The sequence below is a fragment of the Capricornis sumatraensis genome, chromosome 2 (genome assembly GCF_032405125.1).
Source record: "Capricornis sumatraensis isolate serow.1 chromosome 2, serow.2, whole genome shotgun sequence".
Lineage (NCBI taxonomy): Eukaryota > Metazoa > Chordata > Mammalia > Artiodactyla > Bovidae > Capricornis > Capricornis sumatraensis.
This window is the reverse complement of record NC_091070.1, coordinates 218,032,386-218,047,135: the sequence shown is the minus strand read 5'-3', so window position 1 is coordinate 218,047,135 and position 14,750 is coordinate 218,032,386. Positions and strand designations below refer to the sequence as shown.

The window sequence follows — 14,750 nt, the reverse complement described above, 5'->3', positions numbered from 1 at the left end:
TAAAATCACCTGCTTTAAATTGACAATCCCCTCCAAAACACTGAAAGAAAAAAAAAATGAATTAACCAAAATCTACACTTGGGTCTGACACTTAGACTTTAAGCCATGAAGTTGCTTTCAAATACACACTGACTTGCAGGATGCCACCAAGTGCAGTCAAGGGCCTTTGAAATTTTACTTTAGTACAAATGAGAATTATTCAAAATTAACAGAAATTACCTATGGGTAAACAGTCACTGAAGCAGCTTTGAAAATCTCGTTCCCCCAAGTAGTGGAACTACTGCCCTCAAAATCTGATTTATATTTATAACTCTGCCTCTTCCAGTTTTTCCAGATTCGTCTTCCCGTGAGGGCTCGCCCAGTTTGCGCTCGAAGTTTTCCAGTAATAGAAGACGCTCTGCCTCCCGCCGGGCCGTGCGCTGGCCCCGCCATCTGTGGGTGCGCCGATGCCCAAGGGAGCCTCCTCTTGAGGCGACGCTCCTCAGCCCCAGCGCTCTCCTCTGGCGCTCTCCATCAGGCATGCACTTGGCGCTCAGGCCCAGCACCGCTCAGCCAGGATGAAGCTGCAAAGCCCCCACCAACCGGGCAGGCAAGCCAGGCAAGGAGCCTGTGCTCCTGACATATCTGAAGCTTTCCCTCAAAGGCACAGCTTTAGAAAGGGCAAAGTGGGGGCCAGGGCACCTGTGAGGTGGGTGCTCCTGACAGGCAGGGAGAGCTAGCAGGCCCGAAGTGAGGCGGATGGAAGGATGGGCCAACTGTGGGGGCGCGGCTGGGGGCCACTGAGGGGGAGCGCGACGGAGGTGGGACAGAGCGAGTGAAGTCTGGGCTCATGACTAGGGCTGGGAGCCCCTGCAGCCATGCCACCTGAGAGCATGAGGCCCACAGAGGGGAGAGGCTGGCAAGAAGAAAGGCCTCTGGCAGAAAGCAGAGGACAGGAGCAGGGACAGCCACCAGCGGAAGTGCAGGAGCGATTCAGCAGAGAGGGCACACTGGTCCGGTGGAAGGTGGGGGTTGAGGCCCGAGGGAGAGCCCGGGATGTGGGTCAGACCCTGTGGAGTGCATCCAAACCAGCAGGAAGGTAAGTGGGAAGATGGAAACCAGACTACGAAACACGAAGGAGCAAATAACTCCTTCAAGTGAGGAGGTGGGAGGGGACGGGGGGGGGAGGGAGGGGCCCCGATGATTGCAGAGTTGCGTGCATTCGTGGGAAGACCTCTTCAGCTGCTAAGCCATGTCTGAGTCTTTGTGACCCCATGGACCGCAGCACGCCAGACTTTCCTGTCCTTCACCGTCTCTGGAGTTTACTCACATTCATGTCCACTGAGTCGGTGATGTCATCCAACCATCTCATTCTGAGCCTGAGGGTTTAGGGAAGAGCCAGGCCTCTGGTTTCAGCTAGTTGACAATCTGGGTAGAGACAGTTGGCCCACTAGACGTATTAGCTCTGGGGTCCAGGCATTTGGGATAGGTAACCAGGAAAGTGAGGTGGGGCAGGGGAGGGAGGAGCCAAGAAACGAAACAAGGGCAGTCTGGGATCACATGCAAGCCTGAGGTCTATCCTCCGGGCAGTCCTGTGCTGTGGTGCATGAGAACATACACACTTAAAACAAAATGATGCTGATCCTCTACGGTTCATTAGCACCATCCTTATCAGGACCCTGAGGACCTTCCTTTCTGATTGGTGCACTCTGGCCCTGCCATGGGCTTCCCTGGGAACTCAGCTGGTAACGAATCGGCCTGCAATGCAGGAGACCCTGGTTTTGATTCCTGGGTCAGGAAGACCCCCTGGAGAAGGGACAGGTTCCCCCTCCAGGCCTTCCACAGAGCGGGGCACTGGGCAAAGGAATGCTCTGGCGCGGCTCACACGGGCCTTCTGACCAGGCCGGGGTCAAGGGCCTGCTCCAGCGGTGCACACAGGGCATTCATTTTATCACAAAAGCGCACATCTGACCAAATGAGTTATGTATATTAATCACTTCTAAATAAACATCATCCATATAATGAAACCTATATGGCTTTAAGGCAAATAATATTTATATATTTATTATATTATTAGCTTTTGGTTGACAAGAATTTATAAGAAACCCTTCTTGAGGGCCCTTTGGAGAGACCGAGCTGCCCCCTGGGACCCGGTTTTCTCTGGCACGCTTATTCTGGCTGCTGTCATAAGAGCTCTGGTTGTCAGTTTTACAAAAGCCCAATGAAACAGAAGACATGCCCAGAGGACGTGAAAGGGGGCCACATGACAGAAGGGAAATACTTGAGAAGACAGGCTGGCACCAAGGAACAGGGAAGAGGTGAGGTCTGGGCGCAGAAGGGCAGAGAGGCGCTGACCAGGGCATTGTGTTGACCGAGCAACAGAACAGACCCTGCACACAGGGATGGGGTTGGGGGGACGAGAGGCTCTTGGCCAAGGACGCCGCATGCGGGGCAGGGATTCTCCGCCCTGACTGCACACAATCATCAAGGGCGTACAATCCACGTAGTGTAAACAGACCAACCTCAAGTGTACAGTTCAGCAACTCTTAGTAAAATTTGGAGCTGTGCAACCATCCCCACAATCTAGTACCTGCTGAGCAACCCTTCGCCCCCTCATCCGGACCAATTACACTGAAAAGCCTGGGTGGGGCCAAGGCCACTGAATCTTATTATTCTCTCCAACTGTAGGAAGCCGCTGTAGGCTATTCTGCCAAGCTAAAACATCTACACACAGCTATTTTCATAGGCGGATTTAATAGTTTCACATCGTGGTCTAGACTCAAACTCCGAAGAAGAGTGTTATGGCTGCACTTCCCCATTCAGTGTAACTCCCTCAGGGAAGGAAGAAGAGGGCCAGGGAGGGCAGCCCCCAGACCCAGTCCAGTGATGACCACAACCACAGTCAGGGCCTCTGGTCCAAGAACCAGTGTGTGCAAGAAATATGACCTTAGAGGCAGAAGGGTTTCATTAAAGAAGCTGGACACTTTGGTCCAGCCCAGTACAGAAGATAAATGAACTACAACGTAGTGTTCCTCTCAGGGAGGGGTCACAAATGACACCTGTACACTTCCAATGAGGGCAAACAGTAATTCACTAACAGCAACAGCAATTAACTCAGAAAGTGCTGAGCCTCTAGGTTGTGTCCAACTCTGTTTCAACCCCATGGACTGTAACCCACCAGGCTCCTCTGTCCATGCAATTTCTCAGGCAAGAATACTGGTACGAGTTGCCATTTCCTTCTCCAAGGGATCTTTCCAATGTAGGGATTGAACCTGAGTTTCCTGCACTGAAGGCGGATTCTTTACCACTGAGCAAGCAGGGAAGTCCAATTAACTCAGAATTCACATACAAAAAGGCTATGACCAAAGAAACGAGCGATCTGCTTTACACGCCTGAAAGGCCTCTCGGCAGAGCAGCAGTCCTGCCCTGCTTGAAGGACACTCACTACCCCCACCTGGAAGGTACCAAGAAGTTAGATATTTTTAAACTGCCAGAGTCTTGCCTATTCCAAAGATGCCAACACCTCTCTGGCTCACCAGCCCAGCCTTTGGAGAGATACCTGGCACCTTGCACAATTAAGTGGCTGCACAACTTCCTCCTAAGAAATTAGACTCTTTTCCTTTCTAACTAAAGACCAAACCACAGAGCCCACTTGAAGCACAACTGCCCTGAAATGTCAGATTATAAAATCCACCCATTACCACAACGGCCCCCACACAGCATGGACCCCCCTCCTGCTGTGGGCTGCTCACAACAGTGCTCCAGCTGCTTCCGCACTGCCCGCCCCTGGAACCTGCATGTTGTCTACGGTGGGGGCTGTACATTCCAATCCGGCCCTGGGACCCTAGTCCCTGGGCCTGAGCTTGGCACACATGGGGTGTCTGGGAAATGCCCACCAAACAAGCACACTTCCAGCAGAGCGGCAGCGCAGCGCGGACGCCCTGAGGTGTCAGGAGCCTCCTTCCTCACACAGCTGGCGACCAAGCCATTCCCAAGGTGTAGTGGGCTGAGCTGAGTCCCCTGCCCACATTCATACGTTGAAGCCCTAAACTCACGTGATGGTATAAGGTGGGGCCTCTGGGATGTAATTAGGGTGAAATGAGGTCATGTGGGTGGGGCCCTCATGATAAGATCAGGGCCCTTACAAGCCAGGAAGCCCTCCCTAGGAACTGAATCTGCCAATGCCCTGGCCTTGGCCTTCCCCGTGTCCAGGCCCCCCAACCCCACGTCCGTGGTGTTCTATCATGGTAGCCTGAGCTGACTAAGACCAAGCCCAATCACAAGTGCCAATGGTTCTGGGCAGGAGCCAGTTCCTGTCAAGAAACCCAGACAGGACAGCTGTGCCCTCTGACCCAGGCAGGTCTGGCAGCTGCTGCCCAGATGACTTGATTACCTCTTCTTACCTCGATCACCCATATTTCTTAGGTTTCTCAATCTAGGACTTTATCTCTTAGCTTCTTGTCTGTCTTTACGCCTTAAGTGCCTCTTCTGCACTGCCAGTGTTCACGAACAGTGCCCTTATGGGCAGACACCTGCCCCAAGGGCATCATCCCACTCCCAGAGATGGCACTGCTACAGCTGAGGCCAAGCCCCCACCAAGCCACTTCCACTCAGTCTAAGGGCCCTCCAGCAGCACACTGCAGAAAGCAGGCCCACAGGAGAGGAGTCAGGGCCATACCACACTCTGGGGCAGCAAGGATGTAACCCTGAAAACCAGCAGAGTCTGCAGCAGAGACTGCTCTGGATGGGGGTGGAGCCCCACGCCATCCGACCACCCACTCTCAGCATGAGCAGACAAAGCTGACTGGAACCCTCACTCCTCTTGCACAGATCCCCCCCACTCCCACCGGCCCCACCTCCCCCAGATCCAGGGCTATTTGGGGCTATTTGGCAAGCCCAAGGGGGCTGCCACATTCCCAGGCGGTTTCACTGGTGCTTAAAACCCTGTAAGAAAGCATTAAAGGGGAGCCATGGGCCACCACCTTACCCCATGTTAGTAGGGCTCCTCCTCTCTGGGCCACTGCCCTAGTTTTTTTTTAAACACATTTTGTAACACATAGCCCACAACTTCACATGCTGCTAAATGCTCTGAACACTCTGCCAGCATGGCCAGCCAACCCCGAGCCCACCTCAGTCCTGGGCAGGGCTGGCAAGGACAGAAAAGCTCTGGAGAACAACAAATGCTTCTCTCTCGCCCATTCTTCCAGGAAGCGCCCTGGACCAGAGCCCTCCTACACCACCACAGCGCTGGACTGCTTCGGTGGCACAGAAGCGCTCAACCAGGGAGGCCACACGTGGCCCCTTGTGGGGACACCTGCACCTTGGATGTTGGAAAGCCCACACATGTGGGCAGCTAGGCCCCTGGGCTCGGCAAGCCAGGCCAAGAGCACAGAGAGCCGCCACAGCCATGGCAACAAGAACACCAGCGGCCACATGGGGCACAGGGGCTGAGGGGCTGAGGGGACGAAGGCTGCAGAGTCAGTCCCTGCAGTTCCCGACTCCAGACCTGGCCCTGAACTCAGTCAGCTCAACTCCAAATCTCCACATCTAGCAAACGCTTCCGACCAGCCTGCCTGGAGCCCCTAGAGGTCTTCAGGGGTCACTAACAGGTGGCTGGCACACACCGGGCACTAAAATCTTTGTCAAGAGAATAAGTCAAAGGACAGGGAGACAAACTGACGTGTTCCCATTATGTGAGAAGTAAGCTTCAGAAAGACAAGAAAGTAGGCCATTCTGCCCAGAGGCTTTCCTGAGAGGTGGGGGCATCATCAGACTCAGAACTAATGGAGCCACAAAGGCCCATCAGAAAGCAGCGCCCCGCCCTGTGGCTGAGGACACAGGGGACGGCCCCCAGCCAGGCCCAGACCTGAGCTGGGGCCAGCAGGAAATGCAGACCCAACACTCTCCCCCCAGCATCCCAGCTCCCCAGGACTCAGGAAAGACAGTCTTTGCCCAGAAACACTCAACTGCGCTACCTCAGGGACTGCTGTCGCAAGCACCTCTCCAGTTCCAGACTGGAGGATGTCCCTGAGGGTGACCTGAGGGGTGCAAATGAAAAGCTGGTGTGGCCCAGGGGCCAGCATGACAGAGGCCTCATGCTGGCCAGCTGCTCCAAGGCAGGCCCCGGTGCTTCCAGGGACAGCCGGCTACACCTGTCACCTTCTGAACCAGGCCCACAATTCTTCAGTTGTGCAGCCACCACTGGCCCTCACCACTGGGGACGAGTGTCCCTGTCAACCTCCAACCTCCCATGTTAACCCCACAGCCATCTGCACCAAGCAAGATCCCCTACCGTGTAAGGTCATCCAAGCACGACAACAGACCAGCTAAAAAAATATTTTTGCCTGGAAGCGTCTGTGGTCTCTCCTCTGGGATATGGGGTACACGGCCCAGATGCCCTCTCAGTGAGGGCTGACAGCAGACGGCCTTCCTTTCTCAATCCCTCCAGGAACCATAAGCTGCACAGAGCCCTTGCCTCGGGCCAGACTGGTTGACACAGAGCAGGAAGGCCTGACCATCTCACTGGTCAGGCAGGAGCAGGAGCAGACGGACAGGCCCTTGTCTGTCCTGGGGCCTTCATCAGAGCTCTCCCTCCCCCTGCTCCTGCTTGCTCCACCACCCTCCAGAGGGCTCACCCTTTAATAACTTCATGGCACACCAAACTCCCCACTTCCAGGAACGCAGCACATACTACTGAGTCCCACAGACACATTAACACGCTTTCCACAACTTATTAATCCTCACGAGTATCACTTTCACACGAGCCAGAAGCAAAGCCACAGCCCTGGGTGACTGTCCGGACTGCAGCAATCCTGCTGAACGCAGACAACCAACCTACTTTTTTCCAAGCCCCAAAAGAGGAGTTTCACCTAGAAGGGACTTTTGCAATTATCACCCCTCCAAGGGCCTCACCAGGCCCACAGGAGCCATGGACTCCCCCAGACTTCACTTCCACCATCAGAAATCCCCAGAATGAAGGCTGTGGCCACATCTAACCAGGAGAAGCAGTGCTTCAGGTGTGGACCAAGCAATCATCACCCTTCAGAGAGTTCTTTATCAGGCACCTCTTGCCACAGCTTCCCCTCTCAGGACAGGCCCACCCTTCCTCTCCACCTACCCCCCATCAGAAGCCCAAACTACTCACCACTCAGTCAGCCTGGCCCGCCCTGGCCTGGCTGCCCCCCGAGACTGAGGGAGAGAGCAGATCACACGAGGGCCACGTTACTCTGAGCTCTGCTGCACAAACACCCATCAACTGCAAGTGCTTTGGGGCCCAGAACCCTAATAACCCCCAGTGTTTCTGGGAGAATGAACTGGTGGCCTCACGAGGACGTTCCGCACCTCTCCCTGATGAGGCTCACATGAAAGGACCTCAACCCAGCCTGTCAACCCAGCCAAAGACATCTCCTGTCCTAGGACCTGGGGCAGAGTCCAGTGCTATGGGCCTCAATGGGCTCCCTTGGGCTGTGTCAGGCCCTGGAGTCACCTGAGGGTTCCCAAGGGAATCCCTGAGCAGGAGGAGGTGTGGTGGAGACTTTGTGCCCCCCTGAATTCTCTTTTCTGTGGACTGGCACTTCTGTTCTGCTCCTTCAGGTTCTGCTTGCAAGGTCTGCTCCCCAAATGCCTGCCCTACCCCAAAATGTGGGTCTGGCTGTCTTGCTACAATAAAGCTGAAACCTGGGCAAGTTTTTGAACCCCTCTAAACCTTAGCTCCAGTTGTAAACTGAACCACTCACCTGGCAAGGCTTAGCGAAAGTCAAACAAGCACTGCCCTACAAAGTCCCCAACAGAGGGCCTGGCCCCAAGTGCTCAGTGGACAGCAGCTGCCGTCAGCCATGAGGAGGAGGTGGAAAGAAGGTGGCATCGTCTACTGTGCCAGTGCCCACCCACAACTGCTCAGCTACAACCCCCCTCATATCAACTCCCTGGCATTAGAACACCCTCCCCTTGAAGGACCATAACCTCAAGCATCAAACCCCCTCCCTGGCTTGTTTGTCTGGCTCCCGGCTTCCTCTGTGGATGGAACCCTAGAGCCAGCAGCCAGGAAAGTCTTACCAGGCCTTCCAAGTAAGGGGCTACAGCCAGGCCCCACCCTCGGTTCCCACAGGGTAAACTTCCTGCATTGTGACAAACTGCAGTCCACGCACTCCCTGACACAGCAAGTACTATCAAAATGTCAAAAACGATCCTTACTCCATCTTTAGCCCATCATCCCCCAGTCTGGGAGAGCCAGAGCTCAGTCAGGACTCAGAGGCAGAGAGAAAGCAGGGACGAGGGCACCACCTATCTCCCTGAACCCGACGCCTCTATTCACAGGCTCAGCGGTGCTTTGTTTCCGAGAAGGCCCAGCACGGAGCACTCACGCATGCCAGGTCTCCCTGATCAGATCTGTTCCTGGACATGCAAACGCCAGGAACCCCCACGGTGTCCACCTAATGCAAAATGAATCAGGCGGTTCTAACAAGTTCCTTAACACTCTGTGCTTCCTGGAGCCTCACACTTACAAAATGTAAACATGTGTCTCAAAGTAGAAAAGTGCTGCCAGCTATAAGGTCCTTCAAAGAAGAAACCGTTTCTTCTTCTTCTGTGGGTCTCATGATCCTGGGAAACTGCCTTTTGCACTCAAGAGTTGCAACTCTGTTCAGTCACTAACCACACAAGTTTCTCACACACACATACATATCCATCCACACACACATCCCCCCCACACTACATAACCCTTCTCCAACACTACACAGCTCTAGGTCACCTTTATTAATTCTGTGAAGAAAATCAATTTTGCACAAGGCTCTCCTAAGGCTGTGATTTGAATGAGAGAAGGACCCTAAGAAATTACCCTCCCTCTAAGGATGAGTGAGATCCTCTGGGGCCGAGGAGTCCAGGAGAAGGGCCGCCCCCGCAACACCTAAGACATCACTGAGACCAGTCATGGGTCTGCTGTCCCTGGCGCCTTACTCCTTCCACGAGCACTCTGGTGGCCCCTGCAGAGAACACGCCGAGTACGTAAGATACACCACAGTTCTAATACCATTTTCCTGCCATCGGCATTCCTACAGTGTGTGCACAGTGCAAAGTCCTTCTGTTGCAAGTGATGAGAAATCATATTTAAAAATATTTTCAAACAAGTATTTCTATTTAGCAGCAACAGGCTGCTTCATAACCCCAAAGAGCCACGTGCCAGATACCGTTTTGTTGTGGGATATAAACACAGCTCACCGGGTGGCCCTTACCTTTAACAAGCAGCCTGTCCCTCACAGACACCCGCCGAGTGGAGTCAGAGGCTGTGGCTGACGCCCGGGACCCTTTGAGACCATCATCCCGCTTCAGCTTGCTTGCCAGCGTCAGCATCACTGCTGTCTTTTTCCTGAAAGGCCAAAGGCAGGTTAAGCACCCATCTCCAGACACTGAGACAATGATGTAAGGTGATTTTTAATTTTTTCCCATAATTCAGTTGTAGAAAAATGTAGCATGTAAGACAGATTAACAAGACTGCATTCCTCCATAATGAATCTGGGTAATCTCTATGCCTCTCTAAATCTAATTTTTTTAAGTATAAATGAAAAATTTAAAAGGAGAGCCAAGCATTTAACACTCACTGAGCAGTAGGCCCTGGGGCGTTGAGCTCATGTCTAGGGCAGCCTCCACTGACAGGTTCCACACGGGCCCAGCACTGTTCACTGCCCTCCCCTGCTGCGAGGACCGTGCCTCTGAGGGTGTGGCCCCAGTGTCTGGCCCATCGCAGACCGAGGGGAGTGTCCGCCCCTGGTGAGGAGGGAGCACCGCAATGCTTTCTTCCCTCCTTTGATAAGGGTGTGGCATTTTCACATTTGTGTACGTTGTGCTGTACTCACACTGGAAGGCAACAGCAACTTCATCAAGTTATAATTAATGCCCCAGACTAGATCCTTTTCACTTGGCTGCTTCCAGGCCACTTGTGTTTCAGGTTCCCTCCCGGACAGCTCACTGGGAAGGACAATAAAAACCAAGCACGGGTGATGCACCTGACTACTTGGGAGGAAGGACTTAAGTGTCAGCAGTGTTTACAGACACAACTGTCCTCCAGCATCGCCTTCCTTATGTACACAAATTGCCGTTCCTGACGGGCCGCCTGACTCCTCCTGCACGCTTTACCAGTTGCAGAGGAATCCTGGAACTTCTGACTGGGGACAAAAACTGATCACCAGCTCAGTATTTTCATAATTTCCTTTGTTGTTTTAATATCATTTCCTTGCAATATCACTCTGATCATTTCCAAGAGAAAATGATCCAGAATTTCCAGATTAAAAATTTAAACCTATGTAAGGAAAGAACTTAGTTTGGGGCCAAGACCCTGAAAGCCAAACTATAAGAATAACTCTCTCCCTCCAAAAGTGGTATCTTTTGGAGAAGGATATGGCAACTCACTCCAGTATCCTTGCCTGGAAAATCTCATGGACACAGGAGCCTAGTAGGCTGCAGTCCATGGGGTCACAAAGAGTCGGGCATGACTGAGCGACGAACACTTAAGTAATATCTTGAGCCAGTTTAATCCAGTCCCTCACTTTTCACATCATCATCTGTGTATCTCCCCACCCCACAAAGACTGTAAGATTTTCTATTATCAACACAATATATTGAATATGCTCTTCTGAATTACACAGGACCTATCACTCACCTAATCCCTTTAGAAACCACTGGTCTCAATGCTTCAAGAGACAGTTCTATTACACATCAGCACTCATGAGCTCCTAGAATACCAGCTCTGGGAAGGACCCCTTCCCCTCACTCCCACTTTTTCATGGATGTGGATTCTGGAACAGCTGGGCCCTGGGATCTGGATCCTGTGGGGCCACTCAGGTTCTAGAAGAGGTCACCATAGCAACACTGGTTTCCCCCAAGTAGATGATGGGGATGTTTCTATCCTGAAGGTGGTGATGGTTCCAGAGCTATATACACACATCAAGACTGATCAAATCATATGATTTAAACACGTACAGTGTAGTGGACTTCCACTGTACCTCGATAAAATTGTCAAAATGTGATACCAAGCCATCACTAGTTTCCTTATTCCCACTATACCATGCCGTCTCCTCAGGTGGACCTACAGAGAGGATATAACCGTTTAACTCACATCTCAGCTTCACCCAGGGTGGGGGACTATCGCTTCAGCTTACAAAGCAATCTCACGAGGGAGGGCTGGGGTGGCGTCAGGAATATCTGTGGGCTCTAGCCCACAAGCTACCAGGGACAGCAGCACCATCTACAGCCTGGGGCTCCTGGTCACCCCCCACCTCCCCCAGGCCCACTCCAGGGAGCCTGTCATTACTCCCTCAAGCAGATCTGGATCCCAAAGCAGTGTCAGCCTCCTGACCAAACCCACTGCCAGGCACCCAGACTTGAGGACATCAGTCTTGCCACATCGACAGGGTGGCCTGATGATGCGCCAAGATCTCCGTCTGTCACAAAGTCCACTTGGTTTTTAAACTCTAGCTGACCTTGGTAACACAAACATGGCAAACAATAAAAGCACAGCCTGTGTAAACAGAGTTCGGTGGGCAGTACCCTAGGAAAGTCATAATAAAGAGCCCAGTGGAAGAGTGGGTCCCAGGGCACACGACTGGCCCACACCCAGCTCCCTGCAGACCTGCACTGAAGGGGCTGCTCAGAGCATCCGGCAGGACCGACTGACACACAAAAGGCTCACACCAAGATGTTTCTGTGTCGCTCAGCCTATGGACTCTGCTTAATCATCTCACACTCCTACCCGCACACTAAATTCTTCTCTGTGGGCAGAGTATGTCCCATACGCAATTCCATTTAGAGTCAGATTCCTGGTTTTCGATATTCAACAAGTTTGTGACCATTAGTAAAAGACACTGGGCTCTGATTAAGCAAGATATAAAAACTGTGATGTCCTGTTTTTCCAAAGAAGACAAAACATATTCTGAACATTCTAAGAAATCTAATTATATAATGAACAGCTATTTCTCCATCATCTGCACCATTTTCATACAACACTTTAGGGATAAACCAAAGGTCTAACTTGGGCATGTTCCATAGCTGTTAATTTAACTCTGTGCAAAGAGATATGAATGAAAATAAATTATTCAAGCTGTCAGGTTAACTGAACACCTGTGGTTTGCTTCAGAATTCTCTTTTCCTTCGTCAATATGTTTCACCCTTTGAAGACCTGGTTTAAAACTAAAATTTCCCTTTACAAAAAATTACACTTTGACCATGGCAGCATTTTCAGTAACAAATCAATTACACCGAATAGCACACTCAGTCTCTAAATTCCTTAAGCTGTAACTGGCCCATTTAAGTTCTTCCTCTGGGTAGGACTTTATTGCAACTGTTCAAAGATTTTTATGTGCTACTTACTGCGGTTTAGTTGCTAAGTTGTATTTGACTCTTTAGGAACCCCAGCGACTGTACTGGTCAGGCTCCTCTGTCCACGGGACTTCTCAAGGCAAGAATACTGCAGTGGGTTGCCATTTCCTTCTCCAGGGGATCCTCCCAACCCAGTGATCGAACCTGAGTCTCCTGCATTGCGGGCATTGTCTTTACCACTGAGCCACCAGGGAAGCCCCTGTGCTGTTTACTAGGCTCACCATCAAGAAGTATTTACTCAGCATTCTGGCCTGCAGTGGCAAAATCAGGCCAGGCCACCTGTACAGCAAGGGCCAGTCAGCTCCTGGGGTGGGGTACTCCTTAGCTAGAATTCTTCCTGCCTTGGCAGAGTCCCAATCTGAGTGTAAAAGATGGAACTGCATGTCACTAGGGGTCAACCAACTCCACAGTCAAAAAGGGACCCAGATCAGGACATAAAAAGGTCCACACCGCATCCTCCTCCTTCGGAAGGCCAGGGCCCAAGGAACCCACCCACCTGGCTTAGTGGTTGGCTGCCTGATAACCTTTGGAGCCCAACCCTTTTATCCGGAGCGATAAAACGGCCTCCCCCTGCCCTGCCTACTACCCGAGGGGCAGTTTGTCCAGGTGGAGGTCCTCAAGCCCCGTACCAGTTAACCTGCTGGTGGTTCTTGGAACATCTCCCCCACATGGGCCCCTCCCCTGCCTCATCCCCTTACCGGCCTGGAACCCTCCGTACAAGGTAGCTGGGCCTCCTCCCTGTTCCTCAGCGACACCTCGCTCATTTCTGGAAGCTTCTGCTCAATCTGACATCCCGGTCTGGATGCCCTGCCTCCCCTCACCACCTCATCCCGCTTCTTCCTTCGGATAACCGATGACTATGCAGCAGATTCCTGCACCTCCTCCAAGAAGCCTTCTCCCGCCACTCCGAAACCGCCCCGACCCGACTCGGGAGCTGGGGGGGAGGGCAGAGGGGCGGGCCCGATCCCGCGTATGACAGATGAGGGAACCGAGACCCGGGGAGGGGAGGGCCACACCCAAGGCTCCACAGCAGCCGGGACCCAGCGGCCTTAGGGATGGGTCCAAGATATCCTCCCCTCATCCTCTGCCCCGGGAAGACCCTCCAAACCGGCCACAGTCGCCCCAAGTGGGAAGCCGCAGGCACGCCGGCGAGGCAGGCGCCCGGCTACTCCGCACCCTCAGGGGCGCCCCCCAACTCCCTGGCCTAGCCCGATTCCCCAGGACGTCGGGAGTCCGGCTGCCCGCGTCCGAGTCCCGCCGCCTCCAGCTACTTTGGACCGGTGACCTTGAGCCCGCTGGGCGCTGCGTTTCCTCGCGGACAATGAGGCTCGCAGCTTCCCCCCCGAGACGGCGGGCGAGAGAGGGGGGCCGCGGCGTGCCCCCAAAGCCCGGGCTCGGCAGGCTTGTCCGTGGAGCCCCGAGGCCGCCAGCGCCGCGGCCCCGCACTCCCCAGCCCGCGCCCCGCGGCGCCCGCCGGCCCTCCGGCCCCCGACAGCGCCCGGCCGGGAGGAGAGGAGCGGCGCGGCCTTGGGCGGCCCCGCGGCCGCCCGCCCGCCGGGTGCACCGGCGCCGAGGGAGCCAAGCCACCCTCCTGCGGCCGCCGGCCGCCCGCCGCAGGGCCGCGCTCTTCTCACCTGGGCACCCCGAGACAGGCGAGGCGGGCCCGGCGCCCAACACCATGCCCCAGCCGGCCGGTGGCAGCGAGACGCGGCCCCTCACAGCCAGCACCGGCTCCGGACGGCGGGACCGGAAGTGGCGGGGCGGGGACTCGGCCGCTCTCGCCCGAGGCGGCGGCGGCGACGGCGGCGACTGCAGCGGGCGCTTTAAAAAAAAAATTCAAAGGCCTGAAAAACTTTATTTGGAGCCTGACACACGAACAGCAGTGTGCACTGCGGCCGATGGGGCCTCGCTCATTGGCTGAGGGGCGGGCACTGATTTTGCGGCCCTCGCTGATTGGCCAGTGGCGACAGGGGGGCGGGTCGCCCAGTCAGTTCCTGAGCCTGCGCGCCAGAGCTCCTGGGACCCAGAGCTGTGTTCCTACCTCCATTCATTTGGTCCCGTGTTGGGTCTGGGCCTGCGGCTCCGGATCTTCACGCGGCGTGGTCCGCGGGGGCGGCCAGGCTGATGCTGACTCCTTGGTGGATGGGGCGCCCGCTGTACGCCCATCAGCGTGCTCAGAATGCAGAGGAGCGGCCCAAAACCCGTCGGGAGTGACCCGGGGCGCGGCTGTCTCAGACCTGCAGCTTCCAAACTCCCCGGTGTGCTCCTGGGGCCCGCAGTAGAATCGGTGGGCCCTTTCCTGTTGCCCTACGTTTTTTATTCCTTCTTTCATCGCTTCAGTTCAGTTCAGTCGCTCAGTCGTGTCCGACTCTGCGACCCCATGAATCGCAGCATGCCAGGCC

General features: G+C 54.3%; 1 protein-coding gene across 1 annotated transcript in view; it reads right to left on the bottom strand.

Moving 5' to 3' along the window:
- UBE2F (ubiquitin conjugating enzyme E2 F (putative)) overlaps positions 1 to 14,091 on the bottom strand; it is a 45,724-nt gene extending 31,633 nt beyond the window's left edge. Inside the window, exons 1-2 of the mRNA XM_068964556.1 lie at positions 13,983 to 14,091; positions 9,210 to 9,343 (exon numbers count right to left, since the gene is read on the bottom strand). Of these exons, the coding sequence (XP_068820657.1) occupies positions 9,210 to 9,327 (118 nt within the window). The 5' untranslated portion in view covers positions 9,328 to 9,343; positions 13,983 to 14,091. The remainder of the gene's footprint in view (positions 1 to 9,209; positions 9,344 to 13,982) is intronic.
- Positions 14,092 to 14,750: the final 659 nt, after the last annotated feature.